We start from the raw sequence: 25705 nt of genomic DNA, 5'->3' as shown, positions 1-25705 counted from the left end.
TTTTTTATTTATGAATATCTAATACAATTTACAAACTACTATCATGCAGCTACTTTACTGTGACGGTCTTGAATGTCAGCGTTTAATCTTAAAGTCAAAAATTCCAACAATAACAATGTGGTCAACAGAGGATTTGAATAACAGACAGTCTTTTGAAATTGAAGATGGTGGGTTTGGATATGGAAAAGTTGTTATCACACAAATGACGAGAGATAGCGAGGGACCGTCCAATGTGAAAGACAATCTTTATGACACTGTTGAGGTAACTTTAACTAAAATATAAAATATAATTTCTTTTTATATTAGGTTAAAGTATGATGTTATAAAAAATTCTGGATATTTTTATATTACATGCTTATGGTTCATAGTAAATATTCTAAGATATTCTGAGATGATAAAATATTACATGCTTATAATTCTAGTAATTTATTATTTTTCAGGAATATAAAGAGAACTTTGATAAGATGTTCAATAAAGTTTCATCTAGAAAGGAGGACATGTATGGAATTGTTTCTGATTGTATATCAAATTTCCCAGATGTCAATATAACAAATGAATTGAAAGAGAAGTTCATTAAGTTATTTTCATATCCTATTTTTTCAAGTGCTGATAATCAAAACAATGAAAACGAAAAAAAGGATCACATGAAAGGGTTGAATCTCAAAATGGTGACACGGGGGGGGGGGGGGGGGGGGGGAATGATATAAGTTCTTACAAATCACCACATATGGATAAAGTTGTGAATTTATTTGATATAATCGATTTGCAGAATGTTCTTTTGATTCAGGTTCTAATAAGATGTGCACAGGATAAAAACAGAATGTAAGTTACTAACTCTTGCTATTTTAATTAAACATGTATTATTTTTTTGAATTGTTGTTTAACTATAATACATGTGGATATTTATTCTAATGTTGATGACATATTTTTTGTTAATGTTTAAAATTAAGGGAGATACTTTTTGAAACAAATACGGGAGAGATTATGCATAGACAGGATTTTGAGAGCATGCGGCCTTATCATGTTATACATAATAGTGTGATTGATTCTTGAGCTGCTGTTCTAAATTACGAGGAACAAAAGCCAAAAAGTAAACCATACCGCTTGTTCTTCAATACCAAAATTATGGTAAATTCTTTTACAATTGAAACTTTTATATTTTAGTTGTAAATTATAACAAGATATTCTAATTTTCTGTTTTTCTATGTTTACAGAGTTCTGAGTTATTAGATGAAACTAAATCTTTTGACGAGCGAGTTTTAACTTTTGAGACTCGTGTTGATAAGTTTCTATCTAATTTCAAGGCAAATGTAGATTTCAATGATCTTAAACTCGTAAGAATATTTTATTAATTAAAATATTACATTATTAAAGGATACGAATTATGTTAACTTTTTGATCAATTTGTTGGAATTGCAGGTGGTTTTCCCAATACTTAATGGTGATCATATGTATGTTGTTGTTTTCAACCTAACATATCCACAAGTTCATATTATAGACAGCATAGAAACAAAATCGTTAGAAGAAACTTATGGAATGACACCTACATCATTAGTAAGTTTTCATTTACTTTTATTAAATGTATTAAAGTTACAATATAATAGACTGAATAATGTAATTTTGTAATATACATTGAAGAAATTGTACTTTATACGATATCTGGAGAAAACTACATTTATCGTCAATAAAATCAAAGGTTTGCGATCAACAACAGTGAAGATGATGAAAATTGACTGGAACACAAAGAAGTTAACAACATAGAATGGAACACTTTTAATGAGACATATGGAAAAATATTGTGGAGAAAAGCAAGGAAAGTGGAATGTGGAAATGGAAAAAGGCAGTGATGTGCAAGATGTGCAATTTGGTAAATTATGTGCCTTATATTCTATTAAGATTGCTACACATGAAATCAACAACCACAAGGAGAGAGTTATCAAAGAGGCAATCGAATTTGGAAAATTTGATCATGCGACTAGAAAAAAGATGTTAGAGGAAGGTATCAATAGAATGGATGAATTGGAAATGGGTAATAGATAGAATTTGATATAAACTTGATATGGTGACTTAACAACAATTCCTTTTGTAATATCTATCTTATTTTGAACAAATTAGACAAAAAAAATGATGTCTAGTATTATGTAAGAAACTTGATATGGTTTATTAGGTGATTAATGCTTAATATATAGTTGGTATTGTGATCACTTCTTAATGATCATGGTAGAAATATTCTATAGTAAACATAAATTTTTTAGAATATTCTAATAGAATTATGTATAATGACATCATTATTCTATTAGAATAATATTAGATGTTGCATATACCTATATAACATTCTTACATGTATAATCTTGTATTATAATAATTTGATAACAAAACATTATACTACAATCATTCGTATATACTTCAAAAAATTAAAGATTGAAAATATTAGAAGAATCAATATGTTTTCAAATGTATCACACATCATCACAAACCAAATGTCTCATACATCATCACAAATCAACTGTCTCATACATCATCACAAACCAAAATATCTGAAAAATGTCCAAAACTAAAGAAATTCAAACTTTTATCTATATGGTATTATTGAACTTTATTGAGATACGAAAAAATCGAAATATATTTCTAGACACAACTATGCACTTTGTACCTTGGAGTTATTCAACAATGTCAAACATTTCCTTGAATTATGCCCTTTAACTCCACATGTTTTGCATGATCTTGATTGCTTGTTACCTTGAATAGTAGCCTTCTCCAAAGCACTTTTTAAACGTTTTCCTGTACCAGAACCTTTATTCTTCACCATAGGAGGATTTTCAACATCAACAACTTCAGGATTCGTAGCAGCTCCGTAAAGTTTATCAATATGAGCTTCTTTTGTAACCGGTGCTTCGTCTGAACCTTGTTCACCAATATCAGTCATAAAAACTTCTAGCTTTTGCATGAACTCTTCTAACTTCTTGTCATCATTACTTAATGAAGACAAGCATTGATCAAGCATGGAAAAAGCTTTGTATGCAACCTTCTCAACATTTCCAGACGAATCACCATATCTAAACGTCCTTTTCAAAACTGTGGTGGGGATAATATCTCTTCTCCATCTCTTAAGAATGTATCTTGACGGAATCTCTTGTATGTCATAAATCTTTAGAATACAGAAGATGTGTCTACAAAAAATTCCAAACCGCTCAAAAAGCATGCATGAACATTTCACTGTTAGATCTTCTCTGTTGAATTCAACCTGGTTCAAAAGTATTAGGATATTAAGTATATTCAAAAAAGAAAAATTAGAATATTTTTCAAAAGTATTAGAATATTAAGTATATTCTAAAAAGAAAAATTAGAATAATATAAAAAAAATTTAAAGAAAATAATTTAGTAATAAAAATTATAATATTAGAATTATAAAATGTCAACATTACCTCGAAATCACCTTCACTTGTGTTAAAATTCCATTCACAATCGATGTCAACTTTTTCTTTTTTCTCAACTACTACCTTCTTCTTTGATAGATTTGTCCTTTAATGTTTGACAATGCATATGTCGGAAACAACACCTGAACTAACACTCTTCTGTGAACAAGAAACAAGTGAATGAAGAATCTCCCTCTGCACCATGAGAAAAATAGTCCTGGTGTATACCATAGATGCATGTTTCTCCATATCTTCAAGAGGTGTTTTGATGATTGGAATTATAGTAGATGTATCAAAATCAAATTTGATCTGATTATTCATTTGCCTTTCCATAACAGACTCAAAAGCATTCATGAAATTGTTTAACGTATAACCATGATGTGGTACCCTATTGAATGTTGAATTCTCACTGTCCGACCGAGAAGTTGTTCTCATTAGACCTGACATCGGTACATCTTTAAAATAGGATGGAATCCAACTGCTTCTCAAATCAAACATATCTTTCATCCATTTATTGTCTTGTAACTTATATTTTACCATTAATGCATCCCATCTCCTTTCAAAATCATTCACAACAATTTTGGAGTCCCATACTATACTATTGAAGTCCACCTTAAAATTCGATTCATTCATTGTTTCCCAGCTTACCTTCAAAAAACAATTCATATATTATTCTGTTAGAATATAATATAGTATAAAAAGGCATTTCATTTAATATATTATCCTAATTACAAAAAATATTTCATTTAATATTCTGATAAGAATATAATACAGTATAAAAAGGTATTTCATTTAATATATTATTCTAATTACAAAAATATGTCATTTAATATTCTGATAAGAATATAATACAGTATAAAAAGGCATTTCATTTAATATATTATTCTAATTACAAAAAATATGTCATTTAATATTCTAATAAGAAAAGAACAATAATGTCATATTTATATTGAAAATAATGTCATATTTATATTGATAAGAATATAACAATAATGTTAGTACCTTCAATGGAAGTTTATTTGTGATATGCCACATACAAAATCTATGTTTTGTGTATGACAATACTATCTCAATAGCTTTTTTCATTGTTGGATCTTGATCGGTCACGACCATGATTGGTGCTTTTCCAAAACACTTCAAGAATGACCGAAGTAACCAAATATAGGAATTTGTATCTTCTCTACACAACAAACCAGCTCCAAAAGTGATGCACCTTTTGTGATTATCAATGCCAGTAAAAGGTACAAATACCATACAATACCTAAAAAAACACAAAAAAAAGACCATTAGAATATAGAACTAAAAATGTTTATAATTCTTGAATAAATACCTGTTTGTACGATATGTTGCGTCAAACGAAATAACATCCCCAAATAACTCAAAGTTTTGTTTTGAAGTGTCATCAGCCCAAAAAAGAGCATTTAACTGCTTCTTGTCACATCTGTATTCGTATGTAAAATTTGTAACATTCTCTTTACGATTCTGAAGCTTTGTAATCAACAAATTTGCATCAGTGCCCCCGATGTGACAATTTATATCCCTTGTAAAATTTTTCCAATCTATCTCTAGTCCACCAACAAATTCACATCCTCCTTTTATAACGCACATTAGCCTATAAGCTGTAGTTGCCCCCACCTTTGCACTCGAAAGCTTATGTATAAAAGCTTGATCAACAACATCCAACTGACGTTTAGCTCTTGAAAGATGCATACAATCTTGATTGATCAATTTGTGGTTGTTCTGTTGTTCAAAGCGCCACAGGTAAACTTCTGAAGAATGTGGTATAACTTTGAATGCAACAAAAGCTTTGCAATTTGTGCGTTTACAATTACTATTTCTCAATTGCTTGTTATGATCGTCACTAATCGTGTCTAAGGTAGAAGTGTTTGGCAATCCCCCTCTATTGCATATAAAATATTTCGAAGTTGTGATTCCACTCTTTTTCCTCTCTGTTGATTTTCTAATATCAAAACCAGATCTTAATGCATATCCTTTATACCACTTAATAGCATCTTTGATATCTTTAAAAATTGAACCCCAAAGGAGGTATCCAACTAGCTTCAACCTCTTGAATCCAAAAGAAAGAACAATCCACTCCAATGAATTGTTTGCAAGAGCCATATTGTGCTGCAACATTGTCACTTTGAAATACAAAAAAGAATATACCACCATGTTAACATATAATCAGAATAATTTGCATTCATATGACTGTAATCATAAAAAACCACAATGTTATATGTGCATTATTCTATAAGCATAATATGCAGTAACATTCTATAAGAATAACTGATATCAGTAACAGAATTACCGTGGATTTCCGATTGATTTCCATCATTATGCAGAATCTCTGAATCACCAGAACTGAATTGATGATTTTCTTCATCGTAATGATCATTTCCGATGTCATTCATATCTAAATCATCCATAACTGTTACTAGGTTAAAAATTGAATATGTTATATGCAACTAACAATGAAAGCAATGAAAACTCAAACCTTGATCAATTGATCAAATCATGATATAAAGTAAAATTTAACAAAATTACCTTGGGTTTCTGATTGATTTTCCTCGTTATGAAGGATCTCTGAATCATTAAAACTGAACTGATGATTTTCTTCATCGAGATGATTGTTTTCCATGTCATGCATATCCAAATCATCCATAACTGTTATCATTATTGATATATAAATGTATGTACACTATTCTATAAGAATAACATGCAGTCTCATGAACTTATCACTAATATGATGTTAATGAAAAGCAAATAGATGATGTTAATCAAAAGAAAACAGATGACATATTGCTGAAAAACATAATGATTGAATGAAAGTTAAAAATCAAACAACGAAATAGATGATGCATTGTCAAATAACATATTATAGATTAAATTGTTTTCTAGGTCAAACAAATTCAACAACAAATGATGTTTGATTGCTGAATTGGATGTCTCAACAACAGATGATGTTTGATTGCTGAAATCACAAATCATACAAATATAAAATTGGAGAAATCGATAATAGCTTGATGATTCAATCATGAACTAGGTTAAAAATTGAATATGTTATATGCAAGTAACAGTGAAATCGATGAAAACTCAAACCTTGATCAATTGACGATTTCATGATGTTGAAGATGAAGATTAGCAGAAATCGTTGAACACTTGAACCTCTACTGAAATCGATGATCATAGAGTTAAAATTGATCAAAATCTTCTAATGAATTGCTAATGTCAATACATGAACATAAACATCAATCACTCAGATTATCAATTGCAGATGTAGAAGAATCAAGAACATGAACTCGAAAAACACAAAAATCGCGAATTTAAAAGCTATGATTCAACATCGTTCGATCAATGTCCAGATCAAATCGATTATCGGTTGAAAGAATATAAGATCGGAGATAGAATATCGATCAAATTAAATTGAAGAACAAGGAATGTTGTTTCATCGAATAAATTGGTAGAAAACCGGAACAGGTGATATGATTTCTTGATGACGTGAAAGTTAAGCTAACCTGATCATCTTAAATTTAACCTAGTGACTAATCTACCCCTAATTAATTAATCAGTTAGATTAATTAGTATTAATCCATTTTTTTTATGAGCCACAAGATCAAATTTGATCAAATGCTAAGATTTAGTCCTCATGTCTCACAAAATATAGGTAGTCTCAAATGAACCTCTCTCTCTCTCTCTCTCTCTCTATATATATATATATATATATATATATATATATATATATATATATATATATATATATATATATATATATATATATATATATATATATGTTAATTGATATTCTAATATGTTAAAGTACATTGATATTCTAATATGTTTATACCTTCGGTTGGGGGTGCCGGGGTGGAGTGGTTGTCTAAAGTAAACCACATGCTCTCGTCCGCTCCACTGCGTGGACCGTCGACACACAGAACCTTCTTCCTCCCTTCATTTCCTTCCGCTCTATAAATGCAACTCAACTCAACTCACTCTTTGGATTATGTTACCTTCCACCTTCAAAATCACACCCATCACATCTCCACTTTCAACAAAAGGTATCCACTTTCAGTTCAACATTTCATCTCTAATTGTCAATTTACCTTTTTCTTATTCAGAAACCTCCGATTAATTTCTAATTGGGGTTTTCTTTCTTTTAGGGTTTTTATCCTCTCCTTCGCTCACACATTGAGTTTGATGCGTTAGTTTCTGTATAGTAATTGAAGTAGTTGTATATTTCTGTGTAGCCTAGGGTTGTTCTGAGTCACCAATTAAAGAGTGTTATCATGTTATTGTAGTTGCAGTCTATGGATCTGGCTTGTGTTATCTTCTACTCATTGATCTAAGTTGTATGCAGGTATGAATCAAGTCGGATCTGAAGATATCTAACAGCTAGAGCCTGGATGGAAGCATCATCTAACCAACCCTATTACTGGAGGCCTACGCAGAACCTAAATCTATACTCGGGTGACGTAAGCCAAGGAAGCCAGTTTTCCAACAATTCTACTTCTTCAGTCAGCTTCTCCACAAATGGCAGCCCCGTATCGGTATCACTGCAGGAGTCTCACCCAGACACCGACTATAACTCTCAGGACGTGGACGATTTGCAGTTGAGGCTCAGAGAACTAGAAACTGTTATGCTGGGAACCGATGAGGATTTTCAAGACTTATTTGATGTTTCTTCTGCTTTGACTGCTGCTACTACTTGGCGTGATGATGATTGCAGGACGATGAAAGAGATGATCGATAGAGGAGACCTGAAACAAGTGCTTCTTGCTTGTGCTAAAGCAATAGCAGAAAATGAGTCGATAACTGCGGAGTGGCTGATATCGATGGTACGTCCTTTGGTGTCTGTTTCCGGGGAGCCCACACAGAGATTAGGAGCTTACCTGATGGAAGGGCTGGTGGCGAGACTATCTGCTTCAGGCAGCTTTATCTACAAATCTCTGAGGTGCAAAGAGCCAACGGGGCCTGAGCTCTTCTCTTACATGCACATGTTATACGAAGCATGTCCTTACTTCAAGTTTGGTTATTTGTCTGCAAACGGAGCCATTGCAGAAGCAATGAAGAACGAGGACAGAATCCATATAATCGACTTTCAGATTGCACAGGGCGGACAGTGGGCGACTCTTATCCAGGCTCTTGCAGCTCTGCCGGGTCCCCCAAGGCTAAGAATCACCGGAATCGATGATTCCAGAAACGCGTACGCAAGGGGCGGAGGACTGGAAGTCGTTGGACAGAGACTAACAAAGCTGGCAGAAGCATGTAAACTTCCGTTCGAATTCCATGGATTGCCTGTTTCCGGTTCCGAGATCGAGGCTCGACATTTCAGGATCGACCCGGGGGAGGCATTGGCTGTTAATTGTGCGTTTGTGTTGCACCATTTGCCAGATGAGAGCGTGGATCCTCAGAATCACAGGGACAGAATGTTGAGGCTGATCAAGGGTTTGTCTCCAAAAGTGGTGACTCTTGTTGAGCAAGAAGCTAATGTGAACACTGCGCCATTCTTGCACAGGTTCCAAGAGGCGTTGAGCTACTACTCGGCTATGTTTGAGTCGATTGATGTGACTGTTCCCAGGGATCATAAAGACCGAATCAATGTGGAACAGCATTGTCTTGCTGGTGAGATAGTTAACATAATCGCATGTGAGGGTGCTGAAAGGGAGGAGAGACATGAGCTTCTTGGGAAATGGAGGTCACGTTTTGCTATGGCGGGATTCACTCCGTATCCTCTTAGCTCTTATGTCAATGCCACCATCAAGACCTTGCTAGACAACTACTGTGACAAGTATAGACTTGAGGAGCGAGATGGGGCCCTCTTTCTTGGATGGATGAATCGAGACTTGGTCTCGTCTTGTGCATGGAAATGCAACTTTTAGATCATCTATCTATATTATATATTATATATGTGTTTTGTTTGGTACTTTGGTTTGATAGTGGACTAGTGGGTTGTAGTATATCACACACACAAACACAAACACAAACACGCACCTGTCGAATTACGTTTTGTGGTAATAAAGCTTCCTTCATTGTACTACTTGTAACAAACTTTTACCACAAACAAATAAAGAGTCCAAAAAAATGGAGAATGAAGAATGTATTTTGCAATACACATAAACCTACTAATAAGTATACTAGTGAGTGTTAAGCACCAACTATACCATGTTTACAAAAACTAAATCGTTTAGTTCGTGGAATACGTACATACATTATACATATCTGCTAATGGTTAGTTATTGCCTCCAATTCCCAAACATACACACAAGGTAAGGCTCTGAAAAAAGCAAAAAGCAGCCAAGGCAAGTGTCATGGTCCCAACAGTATTCTCCCAATGTTTTGCGGATATGAATTAGAAGAATCATAGTTATTATGATGGGGATGGGGTTCAACCTCATTCTCCCTAGATCGATAGACACCACCCCCATAGGCATAGCATGCCAATTGAGGTTTGTAATCAGTAGAATTAACCACAAGATCAAGGGATACACCAATACCAACATCCTCCTCTGCTCTTGTATTCCTTAGATTCCCAACAACATCATGACTTCCATTCCTTGCAATAGGCACATCATGATCGTGTTTCCCTTCATATGTGGTGATCACTGCTTTCGGGTCATGGGATGCCCTTTCTACATGTTTCCTAACCTGACATCCACCGCTTGTGCACTTGTAGTAACTCCTAACATAAAAAAAATATATGTATATATATAAGTTATCAACCAAGCAACATTAAACAACAGCAAAACACTCACACACCTGGGATTAGGATTACCCCGCACAACTTTTTGGCCATACTTACGCCAACGGTATCCATCGTCCAATATGTCAACCTCGCTTATGGTTTGGACAACCACACGTGGCTCACGGATAGGCTTAACCACCGGGGTTACATCATAATCCATTCGCCTGAGAATTGATACAAAATCACTCAATATGTATATATTATTTTAACCAATATACTCACAAGTCACAATGTTATTACCTCCTTTTTGGATACGGATCATCATCTTCATCATCCTCATCACGAGTGTTGTTCTCATCCACTTGAGTTCCACTGGTGTCCGAGTTATTATTATTATTATTATTATTATTATTATTATTATTTGCTTTTGCTGAAAGGCCTTCGACAATAAAGGTCTAATCAGGATTCAGGAGGAAAGGAAGCAGCATCCACATTGGATATGAAGAAGAAGAAGAAGAAAATGCAAAAGTTACTCATCTGGTTACCTGGTTGAGGTTGACCAGTTATGGCCATAGATGATACTTTATCAGTAGCATTATGACGATCCTCCTCTTGTATAAGTATTGATGATGGATTGAGGCGACGGGTAGGCTGAGGTTTGGGATGATCATGTGTACCCTTATACACAATCTCTGTGATTTTCCCAGTATAACAAGATCGTTCAAAGATCTTCTTCACTTCACAGTTGGGATGAGTACACTTATAATAGCTTCTAGGAAATTCACTTCCTTTCACCACTTTCTGACCATACTTTCGCCAATTATATCCATCATGATCATCACCTGCAACCTTATGCCCCTCCCCCTCCACCCCATTTGCTAATGTTTCCTCTTCATTTGGTGCTGCATATAACTGATACTGACTTCTGTCTTTATTTGGTACACTGCTTCTCTGGATGTTGTAACCTGCAGAAACCTTTCATGTAACCAGTATTATAATTTATAAATCACTCACTCCCACTCTTTTACAAACACCAAAATCGCCTAAAACCACATCCAATAAGTGCAAGAAAGTGAATATACCTCAAGTCCTAGAGAAGACGATCCAGTCTGTGGCTTAAATTCAAAGAAGCTGCAGTTACTGTCATCCAAGGACTTGCTACCAGAATAGTTGCCATTCAAGGAGAAAGCTGCAGAGCTGCTTAATCTTTGCACTGGTTGACTCTTAAAAAAAGAACCGGTGGTTGGAGAAGGCTCTGCCTACAAGATAAACACATACTCATCATCAAAAGGTTCAAGTATAGTTATACAACACATTAGCTGTTTGTAGAGATTACCCTAAACAATAGTGCACAATAAGCAAAATAAATGAAACAACAACGACAATAACAAATGAAGCTTGCAACCACAATGGATGAATACATAATCTAGAAAAGCTTTGGGAGAAGCTCGTTGCTTTCATGAATGATGATGGAGTTTATTTCTGTATTAACATACTCACTAGTCGGGTAAAATTATCCCACAAAAACTAGTAGGGCAACCAATCGCCTTACATTGTATTGTAGTATGGTACAAAGGAAGCTCCCAAACTATCTGGAAGAGGGAGTAGAAAACAAAAAGAAATCTAAGAATAGCCGGATCCATATCAAAGTTTACAACTTGAATATTACCTTAACGTTGGTGAGGAGGACGGGGGATTCGAGGAAGGAGGTAGGGCTGAGACCTGGAGGGATGGTGATGCAGGAGGACCTTGAGATGGGAAGTTTAGCAGGTGACATGAGCTTATACCTAGCACCACCACCACCACCAGTGTTTGTATTTGTGGAGGAGTTGCAGGCGTCTTCGTCTTCCATGACTGAAGGCTACGATCAGATTCTAGGTCAGCTAAGAGCAGCAGCAGCAGCACAAGGAAGAACAAGGAGCTTTCACTTTCAGATTCAGTGGACGAAGAGGAAACGGCGTTTACGGACATTTCACACACTTAACGGAGATGACACGTACAAATTTATGCTTCCTTCAATAACCATTTTGTTTATTCTTTACGAATTTCATTTTATTTTTCTCTCTTCATAAAATGTAAGAAAAAAATACATTAATTTTAGACAAAATTTCATAAATGGTCTTAGTATTTTTCAAAATTTTCCCTAAAATAGTCCTTATGAAACCTTTTCTACATGGATAGTCCTTTTCGAGCAAACTTTGCACGTAAACAGTTTTTATCGTGGACGTTCGTTTATAAGTGTCGTTACCATGCCCCGTGTGCTTTATGCATGAGGGCATTTTCGTCATTTCATCTGTGGTCCTCTCCTAACATTAACGTGGCAGAGGGGTTGAGTTTCAGACAGTAATAATCATTATCCCTCCCTCTATTGCCCCAAGAAAACTCTTGATCACCCCTCTTCTTCACGACATTGTGTAGATTCTCACTTCATCGGCTCCAGAGTAAGTGATTCTAGGGTTTCGACAAGAATGGTGCTCACTTTGTAGATCTTACGTCTACGAGATTCTCAATCATGTGACATACATAAAGAGTATTATACATAACCTTGAAATGTTAAGGTTGACCAAATGATTTTTGTATTCGTTATCCATTGTTATCTATAACATCTATTTCTTGAACATCCATCTCAGGTTTTGTAGCAAGCTTTTGCACATTCAAGATAAACCATGGGGTTTGGTTCACCAATAGGCTTCCCGGAAGGTTATACATGGAAGGGCTAGTGGATCATCTTGATTTTGTGGACATGGATGTGTTTTCAGACCATGAATTGATATGATGGCGGTTTAAAGGTGCAATGATGGAGGTATAATTTTCAACCATTTCATGATCCTATATACATACTTGGATAGTGGGTTGCTACCACTTGGTATTAATCAAGAAGTAATTCATTTGGCAAGGTATGTGCTTGATCAAAATGATATTTATTCGTACATTGAGCATGTGAGCATGAGAATAGTCTCATACTTTAAGTCCCCATTAAAGGTTCATATTGAGGAACTTAAAGGGGATGCTTCTCCTTAATTGAATAGAGTTAGAATCTAAAGAAAAAAAATTGGTTTATGTAGTAGGAAGTTGGAATTAAATGAACCAATTGATGCCTTAAAGTCCATTGTACATTATAAAGACTTAGTTGGTTCATATAGTACAATCAACCATAAAGACTTAGTTGATGAATTGAGGTTTTTAATCAGTAGAATTCAGTAAGATGTTGCCAACCACAAGATCAAGGGATACACCAATACTAACATCTTCCTTGTAACAACCTAAATTCTTAATAAAAATTTTCATTTTTAATTAAGAGATTCATTATAAAATTCCAATCACAATTGTTTTCAAAATCCATAACATCAGATAAATTATTCATAAAATCAGAGTGTCCCCAAACAAAACGCTAGAGAGTGCATGTCGCGTCATTACGACAGGCTCTTGCCCTTAGATCCTAAAGTACCTGAAACAACCAACAAACTGTAAGCTAACGCTTAGTGAGTTCCCCATAACATACCCCACCCAATCCATATAATCACATAAAACATATCAGCCATATAAGCCACATAAGCCATACATACAAACATATAAGGACGCCCTGGAAACCCTCCAGGGTCTTACTCCGGGTGCCATGGGAACCCCATGGTCTTAGCCCAATGCCTCGGGAACCCCTCGAGGTCTAGACTAAGGATGCCATGGAAACCCTCCAAGGTCTTACACCATAGTGCATCGGGAACCCCCCGAAGTCTTTACTTAGGATTCCATGGAAACCTTCTAAGGTCTTACACCCAAGTGCCTTGGGAACCCCCCGAGGTCTTTCATGCAAGTATCGCAAAACAACTAACATACCACATAGCATATAACCAACTAGTATACCACATATCACTACATCAACTAGTGTAATACATATCACAAAATGGGCCGGCCTTAGTGCCTTCGACCCATTGGTATGGTGAGGAGACTCACCTCTGTCTGCTGAACTCGAAAGTTGCTCGCCTAACAGTCTAAAACCACCCATGCTGAACAATAATGCCATTAACCCAAAATTAGGATTAAGTACAATCTAATTAAAGAGCCCAGTTACCTAAGCCCAAATCCTTCCATAATGGGCCAAGAGTCTTTCCTTTGCGAATGGGCCCAAAGTCCATTTCCAAAGCTATTAATGGGCCACATGGCCCAATAAGGCTCAACCAAAGCAACCATGGCCCAAAACAGATTAATCGGGCCGCTAACCCCAAAATATGACCAGGCCCAAAACAGATTAAGGCCCAAAGGGCTTACAAGCCCACACGAAGCCCAAAACCCACTGGAGTGCGTACGCCCAGTGTACCACTCCAGTACGCTCAACGTACTAGCGCCTTAGTCAGTACGCGTTGCGTACATGCTGCTACGCACGGCGTACAAGTCAGACATGCACAATGACCATTAAGCTCTTAATGTGTAACATCCCAAAAATACAGGCCAAAAATTTCATTTTTAAATACGTTATTATAAAACCAACAGTATAATAAAACATCCATAATATCATGTCATGTCAAAACCAAAGTAGAAATAATCAAAACATGTTATCATAAAACAATATCAGAGTGTAATCCCAAAGATGTCATGTGCGGAAAACCATAGTGTGATGCGATGCGATCAAACCGTCTCCTTTCCTTAAAAAAACGAGTACCTGAAACCAAAACTATAAACGTAAGCACGAAGCTTAGTGAGTTCCCCCATCATACCACATACCATACAATCATATGACATAAATACTCCCAGACATATCTGGGTGCCCGACCGACCCCTTCGGTCCTCTCGACCGGTGACCTTGCCTATCATATCTGGGTGTTGGCCTACCCCTTCGGTCCTCTCGACCGGTGACCTTGCCTAGCATATCTGGGTGCTGGCCTACCCCTTCGGTCCTCTCGACCGGTAACTGGGGACTATTTCACCCCTACTACTACCACATAATATCATATCATATATATCATAATCTGTCTAGCATAGCTGGGTACTAATCTACCCCTTCGATCCTATCGACCGGTAACCGGGGACTATTTCACCCGCTACTACTACCACTATCACATAACATCATATCATGCTAGCACATAAAACATAACAGGTAGCAGCAAACCTAGATGAATATCACAAAGACAATCATCTAACATACAACTCCTACTAGTGGGCCGACATTGTGGCCGTAGACCCACCGCTACTGGAAGGTAACTCACCTCACACTGCTGAAGTCCCGAAGACACAACCCCAGCTGTTGGATGACAGAATCCCGATCCATATAAACACCCACAGCCACCACCCACGGTGGCTGGTGGCGGCGGAATAAGGAAGAAATGGCAGCGGCGCGTGATTCCTTTCAGCTCTTCAGCTCCGCCATCCTTCAACCGGCTCGCCGGTCCTTCAATCATTGGCATCTCCGGCAACGACGATGTAACATTACTAGCTGCAACAGCAGCGGTTGGCTGCGACGCCCGACAGTCCTAGCGACATTTGCAGCGTGGCGGAATGCGAGATAGGAGAAGAAGAAGGAGGGGAATGTTCGAGATCGACAACAACACTGCCGAGGCGGCAGGCGGCGGTTGCTCGGGACTGCATCTGGTCGGAAAGCATGAGGGAAGCTTGGAGTGGTGGCGGCTGTGAATCCTTAGGATTAGGGTTTGAATGGAAAGGGTGGCGGGTTATAAATCCCGACCACTCAACATCTTTTGTAAAAATTACACTTCTGGCCCCTCCCTAAAGCATCTTATCAAATGTAATCCAAATTTTACCCTTTCTACCCTGGCTTTGGAAATCTTCAAATTAACTCCGATAATTACCATCTAAACCCTCAACATTAAAATCCTTTACATCTTAGGTACAAAATTTACCAAACAGCCCCCAATATTTTAATTATGACATAATCAGCCCTTCAACCTCATTTCCTTTTAAATTAATTCCAAATAATTACCACAGAGCCCCCTGTCTTCATAAATAATTATAAACTGAGTCTGGAACTTACACTTTTAACCCTCAACTTCTAAATTATGCCAATTAGCTCTTCGAGACCATCCTTTGATATATAATTATTTATTTTAGGGCTACCGATCGTTCATTAATTAATTAATTTATTTAATAAATAAACGGGGTGTTACATAATGCTTGGAATATTAACGTCAAGCGTTAGATTTGAGTCCATTAAGACGTTCTAAGGCATAAAGTTGGCAACTTTATGCCCTTGCATGTTCAATATGTTCCCAACAACCCCTTATAACCCATTAAGACCTTTCCAAGGGTCTTAACTCATGCATGAGGTCAAAACACTCATCAGGACTACATTTTTATGGTATGAATGAATTAAAGGACCTCAGATCTACTCTTCCTAAGCTCTAGAGTTGCTCAAACTCCCAATAGATGATCCATGAACACAAATGGGACAACATAGCAAACCCTAGCTCAATCTAATGAATAATATGACAAGATTAAAACTTTATACCTCCAGAAGCTCGTCAAGGTGAACTGGATGCAGGATCTTGAAGCCTAATACCACCCCAAGCTTGCTTACTAACTTCTTCTTGAATAATCACTAAAATGGCCACAAATACACTCTTTAAGCTCAAGAACACTCTCACAGGGGAAATATGGGGTAAAAGGGTGAAATGAGGCTATGGAGGCTGATTAGGGTTTGGTCCAAGAGGCTTAAGGATGTTTTAATAGGTGTCAAGTCCGAGAATTAGGGTTTTGCTCTTCTGTCGCGTATGCCCCGCGTACGCGGCCACCCCCTGCGATCAATCATCCTTAGTACGCTAAGCGTACTCCTGGAGTATGCCCTGCGTACTAAGGGACCATTATGCTATATTTTTCATTTCAAGGGTTCAAATGGTAGTTACCTGATTTGGAGTGTTAAAAATCTCCCCCACTTGAACTAGACTTCGTCTTCAAAGTCCGCAGACGCAAACAGATCTGAGTAATTCTCCCGCATCTCATCTTCCGGCTCTCATGTCCATTCGGAGCCTCTTCGGTGCTGCCATTGCACCTTCACTAGCTTCATCTCCTTGTTACAAAGAACCTTAGTCTTCCTATCCAGAACCGTGATGGGTTTCTTAATGTAGTTCAGGCTCTCATCTACCTGAATGTCGTCCAGAGAGATAACTGCAGGCTCGTCAGTGACACACTTCCGAAGCTGGGACACATAGAAGGTGTTATGAATCTAACTCAGCTCATCCGGGAGGTCCAGTCGATAACCAACCCTGCCGACTCGGGCATAAATCCTGAACGGACCAATAAATTGGGGCCCCAACTTGCCCCTCTTTCGAAACCTAATGATACCCTTCCATGGTGACACTTTCAGCAAAACAAAATCTTCCACTTGAAACTCGAGATCCGATCGGCGCCGGTCAGCATAACTATTCTGACGGCTTTGTGCGACTCGCAGCCTGTCGCGTACCTACTAAATCAACTCGGTAGTCTTTAGCACCACTTCGGTGCTTCCCATGACTCGATGCCCTACCTCGCCCCAGCACACATGAGTCCTACACCTCCGACCATACAACATCTCAAACGGGGGTCGGTTGATACTAGCATGATAACTATTGTTATATGAAAACTCTGCTAGTAGGAGGTATGTATCCCAACTCCCTCCGAAATCCAATATGCAAGCTCGAAGCATATCCTCGAGCGTCTGAATCGTCTGCTCGCTCTGACCATCGGTCTGAGGGTGGTAAGCGGTGTTGAAGTGTAACTGGGTGCCCAATTCTTCATGGAACTTCCTCCAGAACCTGGAGGTGAATCGGACATCGTGGTCTGAGACCACTGATACCGGCACCTCATGCCTGACCACCACCTCTCACATATAAATATCTGCTAATTTCTCAGCAGCGATGCTCTCGAAGATCAAAATAAAATAAACACTCTTCGTCAACCTGTCCACAATGACCCAAATGGAATCCACACCCCTTGCCGTCCCCGGTAACTTCGTGATGAAGTCCATGGTGATCTCTTCCCACTTCCACATAGGAATGGGTAGCGACTGAACCTTGCCATGAGGCCTCTGATGTTCGGCCTTGACCTTCCTGCAGGTCAAGCACCGCTCCATGAACCAAGCGACCTCCCGCTTCATGAAGGGCCACCAGTAACTCAACCTCAGATCTCTGTACATCTTTGTAGCCCCCAGATGTATAGAGAACTTGGACTTGTGTGCCTCCTCCAAGATCTTCTGTCTCACTCCCCCAGATACTGATACCCACACCCGGCCACACTATGTCAAAAGTCCCCGACCATCCCGAACAAACAAGGGAATCTGACCCCAAATCCATTCTATCTTCCAGTTCTCTTTCTTCACACCCTCCACTTGACCCTCCTTGATCATATCTAACAAGGGGGAAATCACCGTCATCCACAAACAAACATCTCTAATCGGAGCACTCGCCGCTTTGCGGCTGAAGGCATCGGCTACCACATTGGCCTTCCCGGGGTGGTACAAAATCTCACAACCATAGTCTTTCAATACATCCAACCACCTCCTATGACGCATATCCAGGTTCTATTGATCCATCAAATATTTCAAACTTTTGTGGTTAGTATAGACGGTGCACCGAACTCCATACAAGTAATGCCTCCAGATTTTGAGGGCAAACACCACCGCCCCCAATTCCATGTCGTGAGTGGGGTAGTTCGCCTCATGAGGCTTTAGTTGCCTCGAGGCGTACACGATCACATGCCCCCTCTGCATCAAAACAGCCCCCAACCCTGTGATAGATACATCACAATACAACACCAAATCACCCAACCCCTCAGTTAGTGCTAAAATCGGGGCCTCACATAGTCTCTGTCGCAAGGTCACGAAAGCCAACTGCTGATCCGAACCCCACTGAAATGTCACATTCTTCTTAGTTAAGTGAGTCAAGGGTACCGCAATCTTGGAGAAATCCTGAATAAATCTCCGATAATACCCCGCTAGGCCCAAGAAGCTACGAATCTCATATGCATTCTTCGGTATTTCCCATTGCATCATTGCCTCAATCTTGGCTGGATCAACCAAAATACCCTCTAGGTTGATGATGTGCCCCAAAAACTGCACCTCCCGCAACCAGAAATCACACTTTGAGAACTTGGCATAAAGCAATTTCGTCCTCAGTGTCTCCAATACCTCCCTAAAATGCTGCTCATGCTGCTCCTTGGTCTTAGAATAGACCAAGATATCATCGATAAAAACGATCACAGACCGATCCAACATCGGCCTGCACACCCTGTTCATGTGTAACGACCGAAAAAAATCATGACCAAAAAATTCGTTTTTAATTTAATAAATAACCACAAGTGTCAACCATTCATACAAAACATATCACATCAGAGTATCATGTCCAAAACATTATTTTATTTTATCAGAGTAAAACATCCCACGCTGAATAAACAATGGTGTGTGCCATGCGATCACCCCGAACTCTTCCCTCCGCTACCGGAAGTACCTGAAACCAAAACTGAAAACCGTAAGCACGAAGCTTAATGAGTTCCCCAACCTACCACATACCATGCATAACCACATACTGCAAGCACTGGGCCACGCCCTCTACTTCGGGCCTCGCCCGCTACATCGGGCCCCGCCCGATCCCAGGCCCCGCTTGGCTTCGAGCCCTGCTCGGCATACATATCTGTTTTTCTTAGGCCTCGCCTGCCTCCGGGCCCCGCCCGCTAAACACATACGAACATATAACCCTAGCACATAACACATAGACTGAACATACCCTACTGTATTCCTGTCCTATGGCCTCGCCTGTCTTGGGCCTCGCCCCTGCCCTGCTACTGGTGAGCCATGGAACCCCGTCCACACTCCTACTGATAGTGAGATACGGGCCCCCGCCCACACTCACCCCTTTCCTAACTCGGCCTCGCCCCTGCTCTGCTACTAATGAGATATGGAACCCCGTCCATACTCTGCTAATGATGAGATACAGGACCTCGCCCACACTTACCTCCCTACTAGGCACATACAAGTATCACACAGACGATAAGTATAATCTATCATGCAAACCATTCCTTGGGCACGCGCCCGACATCGGACCTTGGTCCTGGATATCATACTAGCATACAATGCCTAGGGCTAACCCCCGGGTCTTCCTACTCATAACTACATGGGTCGGCATTGTGGCCATAGACCCATTCACACAAAGGGAAACTGAAACATCCCAGAAATATAACCTAAAATTTTCGTTTTTAAAACATTAATAAAAGCATCAACCATCCAAAATCATAAGTAAAATCATAATCATGTATCATGAAATATCATAGTATCTGTCTCAAATCAAAATCTCATATCAAATCATCAGAGTGAACTCCCAGGCTGTGACTGTGGTGTGTGCCATCCGATCAACCCGAGCCCTTCCCTTTGCTAGTGGAAGTACCAGAAACCAAAACTAAAAACTGTAAGCACAAAGCTTAGTGAGCTCCCCCAAACTACCACATACCACACAATAACACAAATAACACATACTGGGCCTTGCCCACTGCATCGGGCCCCGCCCGACATCGGACCGAAGTCCGACATAATCTGGGCCCCGCCCGGCATCGGACCGAAGTCCGGAATAACTTGGGCCCCGCCCGGCATCAGACCGAAGTCCATAATAACTGAAAATAACATAACATGAACATATAGCATAGTCACATACTGTATCGGGCTTGCCCGGCATCAGACCGAAGTCCGGATCATATAACACATATTACAAACATGCATGAATCACGAAGACATCAAGCATACCTACTACTGCATCGGGCCCCGCCCGGCATCGGACCAAAGTCCAGAACTACTATCATCTAAACGGGCCGACATTGTGGTCGTAGACCCGTTCCTACTGGAAGGAAACTCACCTCGTAAGGCTGACTGCTGGAATGCTGAGCGGGAAATGTCTGACTGCTGCTCCGGTAACTCCCCGACTACAATTCCCATAAAGACACTTAGTCAAACACTGATACTAATCTTAGGGTAAAGTGACTATTTTACCCCTGGCCAAAGTCCTCATCCCGGTCAAAGTCAACTGCCAGTTGACCTGACTCGCCGAGTTGGGCCACCAACTCGCCGAGTTCCTACCCTTTCTTCTATTCCCCAACCCGACTCTACTCGTCGAGTTTAGCAAAGACTCGACGAGTTCTCCTTACATAATAACATCGAGTCATTCTTCATCTGACTCGCCGAGTTGTATGAACAACTCGTCGAGTCCTCCGTCATCACATGAACACGTCCAGTCTAAGACTTGCCGAGTTGTATGAACAACTCGTCGAGTCTGATCTTGTGGGTAAGAAGATTGCCTTGGACTCGCCGAGTGTGTTCTTTCACTCGTCGAGTCCCATGATTTCCAGATTATGGCTATGACTTAATACGTCGAAACACTCCTTGGGACCTTTCTAAACCTCTGCTAACACTCAACTGGACTCCTTTGAACCACAACAGATTGGGGACTCAAGCCCCAGACTCGTCGAGTTGCAAGAACAACTCGTCGAGTCGCCCATTGTCCAAGTCTATAACTCGATTTCTGATGTACAACTCTCGTCCAAAAGGTAGATCTGGGCTTCTAAGGTCGATCTAACACGTAAAGTTATGAACTTTACGTGCATGCATGGAAGTATAAGCTTTAAGGACCCAAAAGAGGTCCAAAGAGGTGCATGGGCTAATATGGTCATAAGGCTTGCATCTTTATGCCATGAACTCGGTTCTAGAGTCTAGATCTAAATGTGAATCGACTTGGGACGTCCAAATCTTAAGGATCAAGCTTATTGATCCCCAAAACTCCATAAAGGGGCAAAGGAGAAAATCTATAAAACCATAAGTCAAGTTTTGAGCTTGATTACCTGAAAGTGAATAGAAACAGATGTTGCTTCTGGATCTAGTCCTTCTCTCTTGATCCTTCTTCCTTCCAACTCTTCTACTAGATACACAATGCACCAAAAACCCTCCAAGTCACTAAGAAAGCTCAAGTTTGCCAAAAAGGGAATTAGGGTTTCGAAAGTAATGTTGTGGAGGTGATGGAGGCTGGACCTGAAGCTCATAATGTTGTTTAAATAGGGTGCAAACCCTTTAATTAGGGTTTCATCCAGACTGGCCTACTCGTCGAGTCCAAGAGCGGACTCGGCGAGTGGATTACTTAAACTAGCGTCCCAACCTTGCATCTACTCGACGAGTTAGGGCTGCCACTGGTCGAGTCAATAACACAAATGGTATAAACGAAGATCAAATACGTACCAGAAACGGGGCGTTACAAATCTCCCCCACTTATCTTAGACTTCGTCCTTGAAGTCTGCTATCTCTACAAACAAATCTGGGTAATGTTCTCTCATCTCCTCCTCAGGCTCCCACGTCCATTCCGAGCCCTTGCGGTGATGCCACTGCACCTTTACTAGCTGAACCACCTTGTTCCTCAAGGTCTTTGTCTTCCGATCCAAGATCGCAACGGGTCTCTCGATGTAATTTAGGCTGCCATCAACCTGAATATCCTCCAATGGTACAACTGCTGACTCATCCACTAAGCACTTCCGCAGCTGAGAAACGTGGAAAGTGCTGTGGATCTGGCTGAGCTCTGCCGGAAGATCTAACCGATACGCAACCCGACCCACCCGGGCCAAAACCCTAAAGGGACCAATGAATCTGGGGCCCAGCTTGCCCCGTTTCCGAAATCGGATGACACCCTTCCAGGGTGACACCCTCAGGAGGACCATATCAGGACCATATCGCCCACCTGGAACTCCAAGTCCGAGCGCCACTTATCGGCGTAACTCTTCTGCCGACTTTGCGTAGTCTGAAGCCTGCTATGGACCTGTTGTATCAACTCCGTGGTCTTGAGTACTACCTCTGTACTCCCCATGACTCTCTGACTGCCCTCACCCCAACAGACTGGGGTCCTGCACTTCCTCCCATAAAGCATCTCAAAGGGAGGACGGTCAATACTGGCGTGGTAACTGTTGTTATACAAAAATTACGCTAATGGAAGATATGTATCCCAACTGCCACCGAATCTAGGACACATTCCCGGAGCATGTCCTCAAGAGTCTAAATCGTCCTCTCGCTCTGCCCGTCCGTATGAGGGTGGAAAGCGGTGCTGAAATGAAGACGAGTACCCATCTCGTCATGAAACCGCTTCCAAAACCTGGAAGTGAACCGGACGTCTCGGTCTGACACCACCGAAACGGGCACTCCATGATGTGCCACTACCTCTCGCACATAAATATCGGCTAACTTCTCAGCCGAGATGCTCTCCTGGATAGGTATAAAATGCGCACTCTTGGTCAACCGATCCACGATGACCCAAATCGAATATATCCCACGTGCGGTCCTGGGAAGCTTGGTAATGAAATCCATGGTGATATCCTCCCATTTCCACACGGGAATGTCTAGCGGTTGCATCTTGCCGTGGGGCCTCTGGTGCTCTGCCTTGACCTTCCTGCAGGTCAGGCATCTCTCCACATACCAAGCTACGTCCTGCTTCATGCAGGGCCACCAGTAATCGGGTCGAAGATCTCTGTACATCTTCGTCGCCCCTGGATGAATGGAGAACCGAGACTTGTGGGCCTCATCCATCAATACATGTCGTACTCCGCCCTAGTATGGTACCCAGACCCTCCCATGAAGGGTCAACAATCCCCCGTTGTCGTAATCAAACGAAGCCACTCAACCCACTATCCTTTCGCACTTCTGACACTCCTCTTTCAGGCCCTCAACCTGCGCCTCCCTAATCTTCTCCAGCAGTGGAGTAATCACTGTCATCCTCAAGCAGATATCTCGAAGCAGAGCCGCTACCGCCTTGCGGCTCAGGGCGTCGGCCACTACGTTGGCCTTGCCCGGGTGGTAGAGGATCTCACAATCGTAATCCTTTACCACGTCTAACCACCGACGCTGCCTCATGTTCAAATTCGGCTGATCCATGAGGTACCTCAAACTCTTTTGGTCCGTGTAAATAGTACACCAGACCCCATAGAGGTAATGCCGCCAAACCTTGAGGGCGAACACTACAGCCCCCAACTCCAAATCATGCGTCGGGTAGTTAGCCACGTGAGGCTTCAACTGTATCGAGGCATATGCTATCACATGCCCCCGCTGCATCAACACTGCTCCCATACCTGTGATCGAAGCGTCACAGTAGACTACAAAGTCATCTACTCCCTCTGGCAGGGTAAGAATCGGCGCCTCGCACAGCCGCTGCCTGAGCGTCTCAAAGGCTGTCTGCTGCTCAGGACCCCAGTGAAACACCACCGACTTCTTGGTCAGTCGGGTCAAGGGTACTGCTATCTTGGAGAAATCCTGGATGAATCTCCTATAGTACCCTGCCAATCCCAGGAAGCTCCGAATCTCTGATGGAGTCCTCGGAACCTCCCACTGCATCACGGCCTCTATCTTGGCCGGATCGACTAATATACCCTTCTGGTTGACGAGGTGACCCAAAAACTACACCTCGCGCAACCAGAAATCGCACTTGGGGAACTTTGCGAAAAGTCTCTCCCTCCTCAAGGTCTCAAGCACCTCTCTCAGATGTTCCTCATGCTGCTCCTCAGTCTTGGAATAAACCAAGATATCATCAATGAATACTATCACAGACCGATCCAACATCGGCCTGCACACGCGGTTCATGAGGTCCATGAATGCGGCTGGAGCATTGGTGAGCCCAAACGGCATCACCACAAACTCATAGTGACCATAGCGGGTCCTAAAAGCGGTCTTCTGCACATCATCATCTCTGACCCGCATCTGGTGGTATCCGGACAGTAGATCAATCTTGGAGAACCATGATGCTCCCTGAAGCTGGTCGAACAAATCATCTATCCTCGGGAGTGGGTAACGGTTCTTCACCGTCACCTTGTTCAGCTCCCGGTAGTCTATGCACATACGGTGCGACCCGTCCTTCTTCTTCACAAATAGGATCGGGGCTCCCCATGGTGAACTGCTCGGCCTGATAAAACCCTTGTCTAACAGCTCTTGCAGCTGCGTACACAACTCCTGCATCTCGGGAGGAGCCAACCGATATGGTGCCTTGGCTATCGGAGCCGCACCGGGGACCAAGTCAATCCGAAACTCAACCTGTCTCTCCGGAGGTATCCCAGGCAAATCCTCTGGGAATACGTCCGGGTACTCTCGTACTACTGGCACATCATTGACTGACGTCTTACCCTTATCCCGAGTATCCATGACATAAACAACATATCCCACACAACCTTGTTGAAAATAGCATCTCGCCCTTGCTGCTGAACAAAGAACTGGTCCGCGTTGTGGCCTCTCGCCCTGAATCACTAACTCTCCCCCACTAGGAGTGTGAACCCTCACCAACTGTAGCTCACAATCAATCACTGCTCCATTGGAACTTAGCCAATCCATACCCACTATAACCTTATTCCCTCGCAGGGGAATAGGAACCAAGTCTACTGGGAACTGCTCATCAAATAACCGCAGTGTACATCCTCTATGAACTCTCGCGGCCCTGACGGTCCTATCATCTGCTATCTCAACGTCGAGTGGACAATCCAGCTCCCCCAGAGCTCTGCTAAATCGCTTGCTAAGTGCAAGCGACACAAACGATCGGCCAGCCCCCGAATCAAACAATACCATGGCTGAAATGTCGTTCACTAGGAACGTCCCTATAAACAACACATAAACATGAGTGATAAAAAAGAG

The 25705-nt window shown here is 40.8% G+C and overlaps 2 protein-coding genes and 1 pseudogene across 4 annotated transcripts; 1 reads left to right on the top strand and 2 right to left on the bottom strand.

Annotated features, from left to right (window-relative positions):
• Positions 1-2495: 2495 nt before the first annotated feature.
• On the bottom strand, positions 2496-5537 carry LOC145127824 (protein FAR1-RELATED SEQUENCE 5-like). Its single transcript, XM_079062947.1, has 5 exons — positions 4747-5537; positions 4482-4677; positions 3645-4064; positions 2654-3244; positions 2496-2537 (listed from the first exon to the last, which is right to left on the bottom strand). The coding sequence occupies exons 1-5, from the start codon at positions 5535-5537 to the stop codon at positions 2496-2498; spliced, it is 2040 nt and encodes a 679-aa protein (XP_078919073.1).
• Positions 5538-7256: 1719 nt separating this feature from the next.
• LOC145124621 (scarecrow-like protein 21 pseudogene) lies at positions 7257-9450 on the top strand (annotated as a pseudogene). 2 transcript variants are annotated; one of them, XR_013715661.1, is made up of 3 exons: positions 7257-7471; positions 7574-7614; positions 7771-9450. The product of XR_013715661.1 is annotated as a scarecrow-like protein 21 pseudogene, transcript variant X2 (transcript). The 2 variants fall into 2 exon arrangements; XR_013715660.1 differs by lacking the exon at positions 7574-7614 and having other exon boundaries at positions 7258-7471.
• A 107-nt stretch (positions 9451-9557) lies between these two features.
• On the bottom strand, positions 9558-12079 carry LOC145124622 (putative WRKY transcription factor 20). The gene is made up of 6 exons (XM_079060031.1): positions 11765-12079; positions 11178-11354; positions 10641-11070; positions 10396-10534; positions 10170-10319; positions 9558-10092 (listed from the first exon to the last, which is right to left on the bottom strand). Exons 1-6 carry the CDS (start codon positions 11945-11947, stop codon positions 9720-9722), a joined length of 1452 nt encoding a protein of 483 aa, XP_078916157.1. The 5' UTR covers positions 11948-12079; the 3' UTR covers positions 9558-9719.
• Positions 12080-25705: the final 13626 nt, after the last annotated feature.

The sequence above is a fragment of the Lactuca virosa genome, chromosome 7, assembly GCF_052849685.1.
Source record: "Lactuca virosa cultivar CGN04683 chromosome 7, Lactuca_virosa_CGN04683_v6, whole genome shotgun sequence".
Taxonomy (NCBI): Eukaryota; Viridiplantae; Streptophyta; class Magnoliopsida; order Asterales; family Asteraceae; genus Lactuca; species Lactuca virosa.
This window is presented reverse-complemented; position numbering and strand designations above follow the sequence as displayed.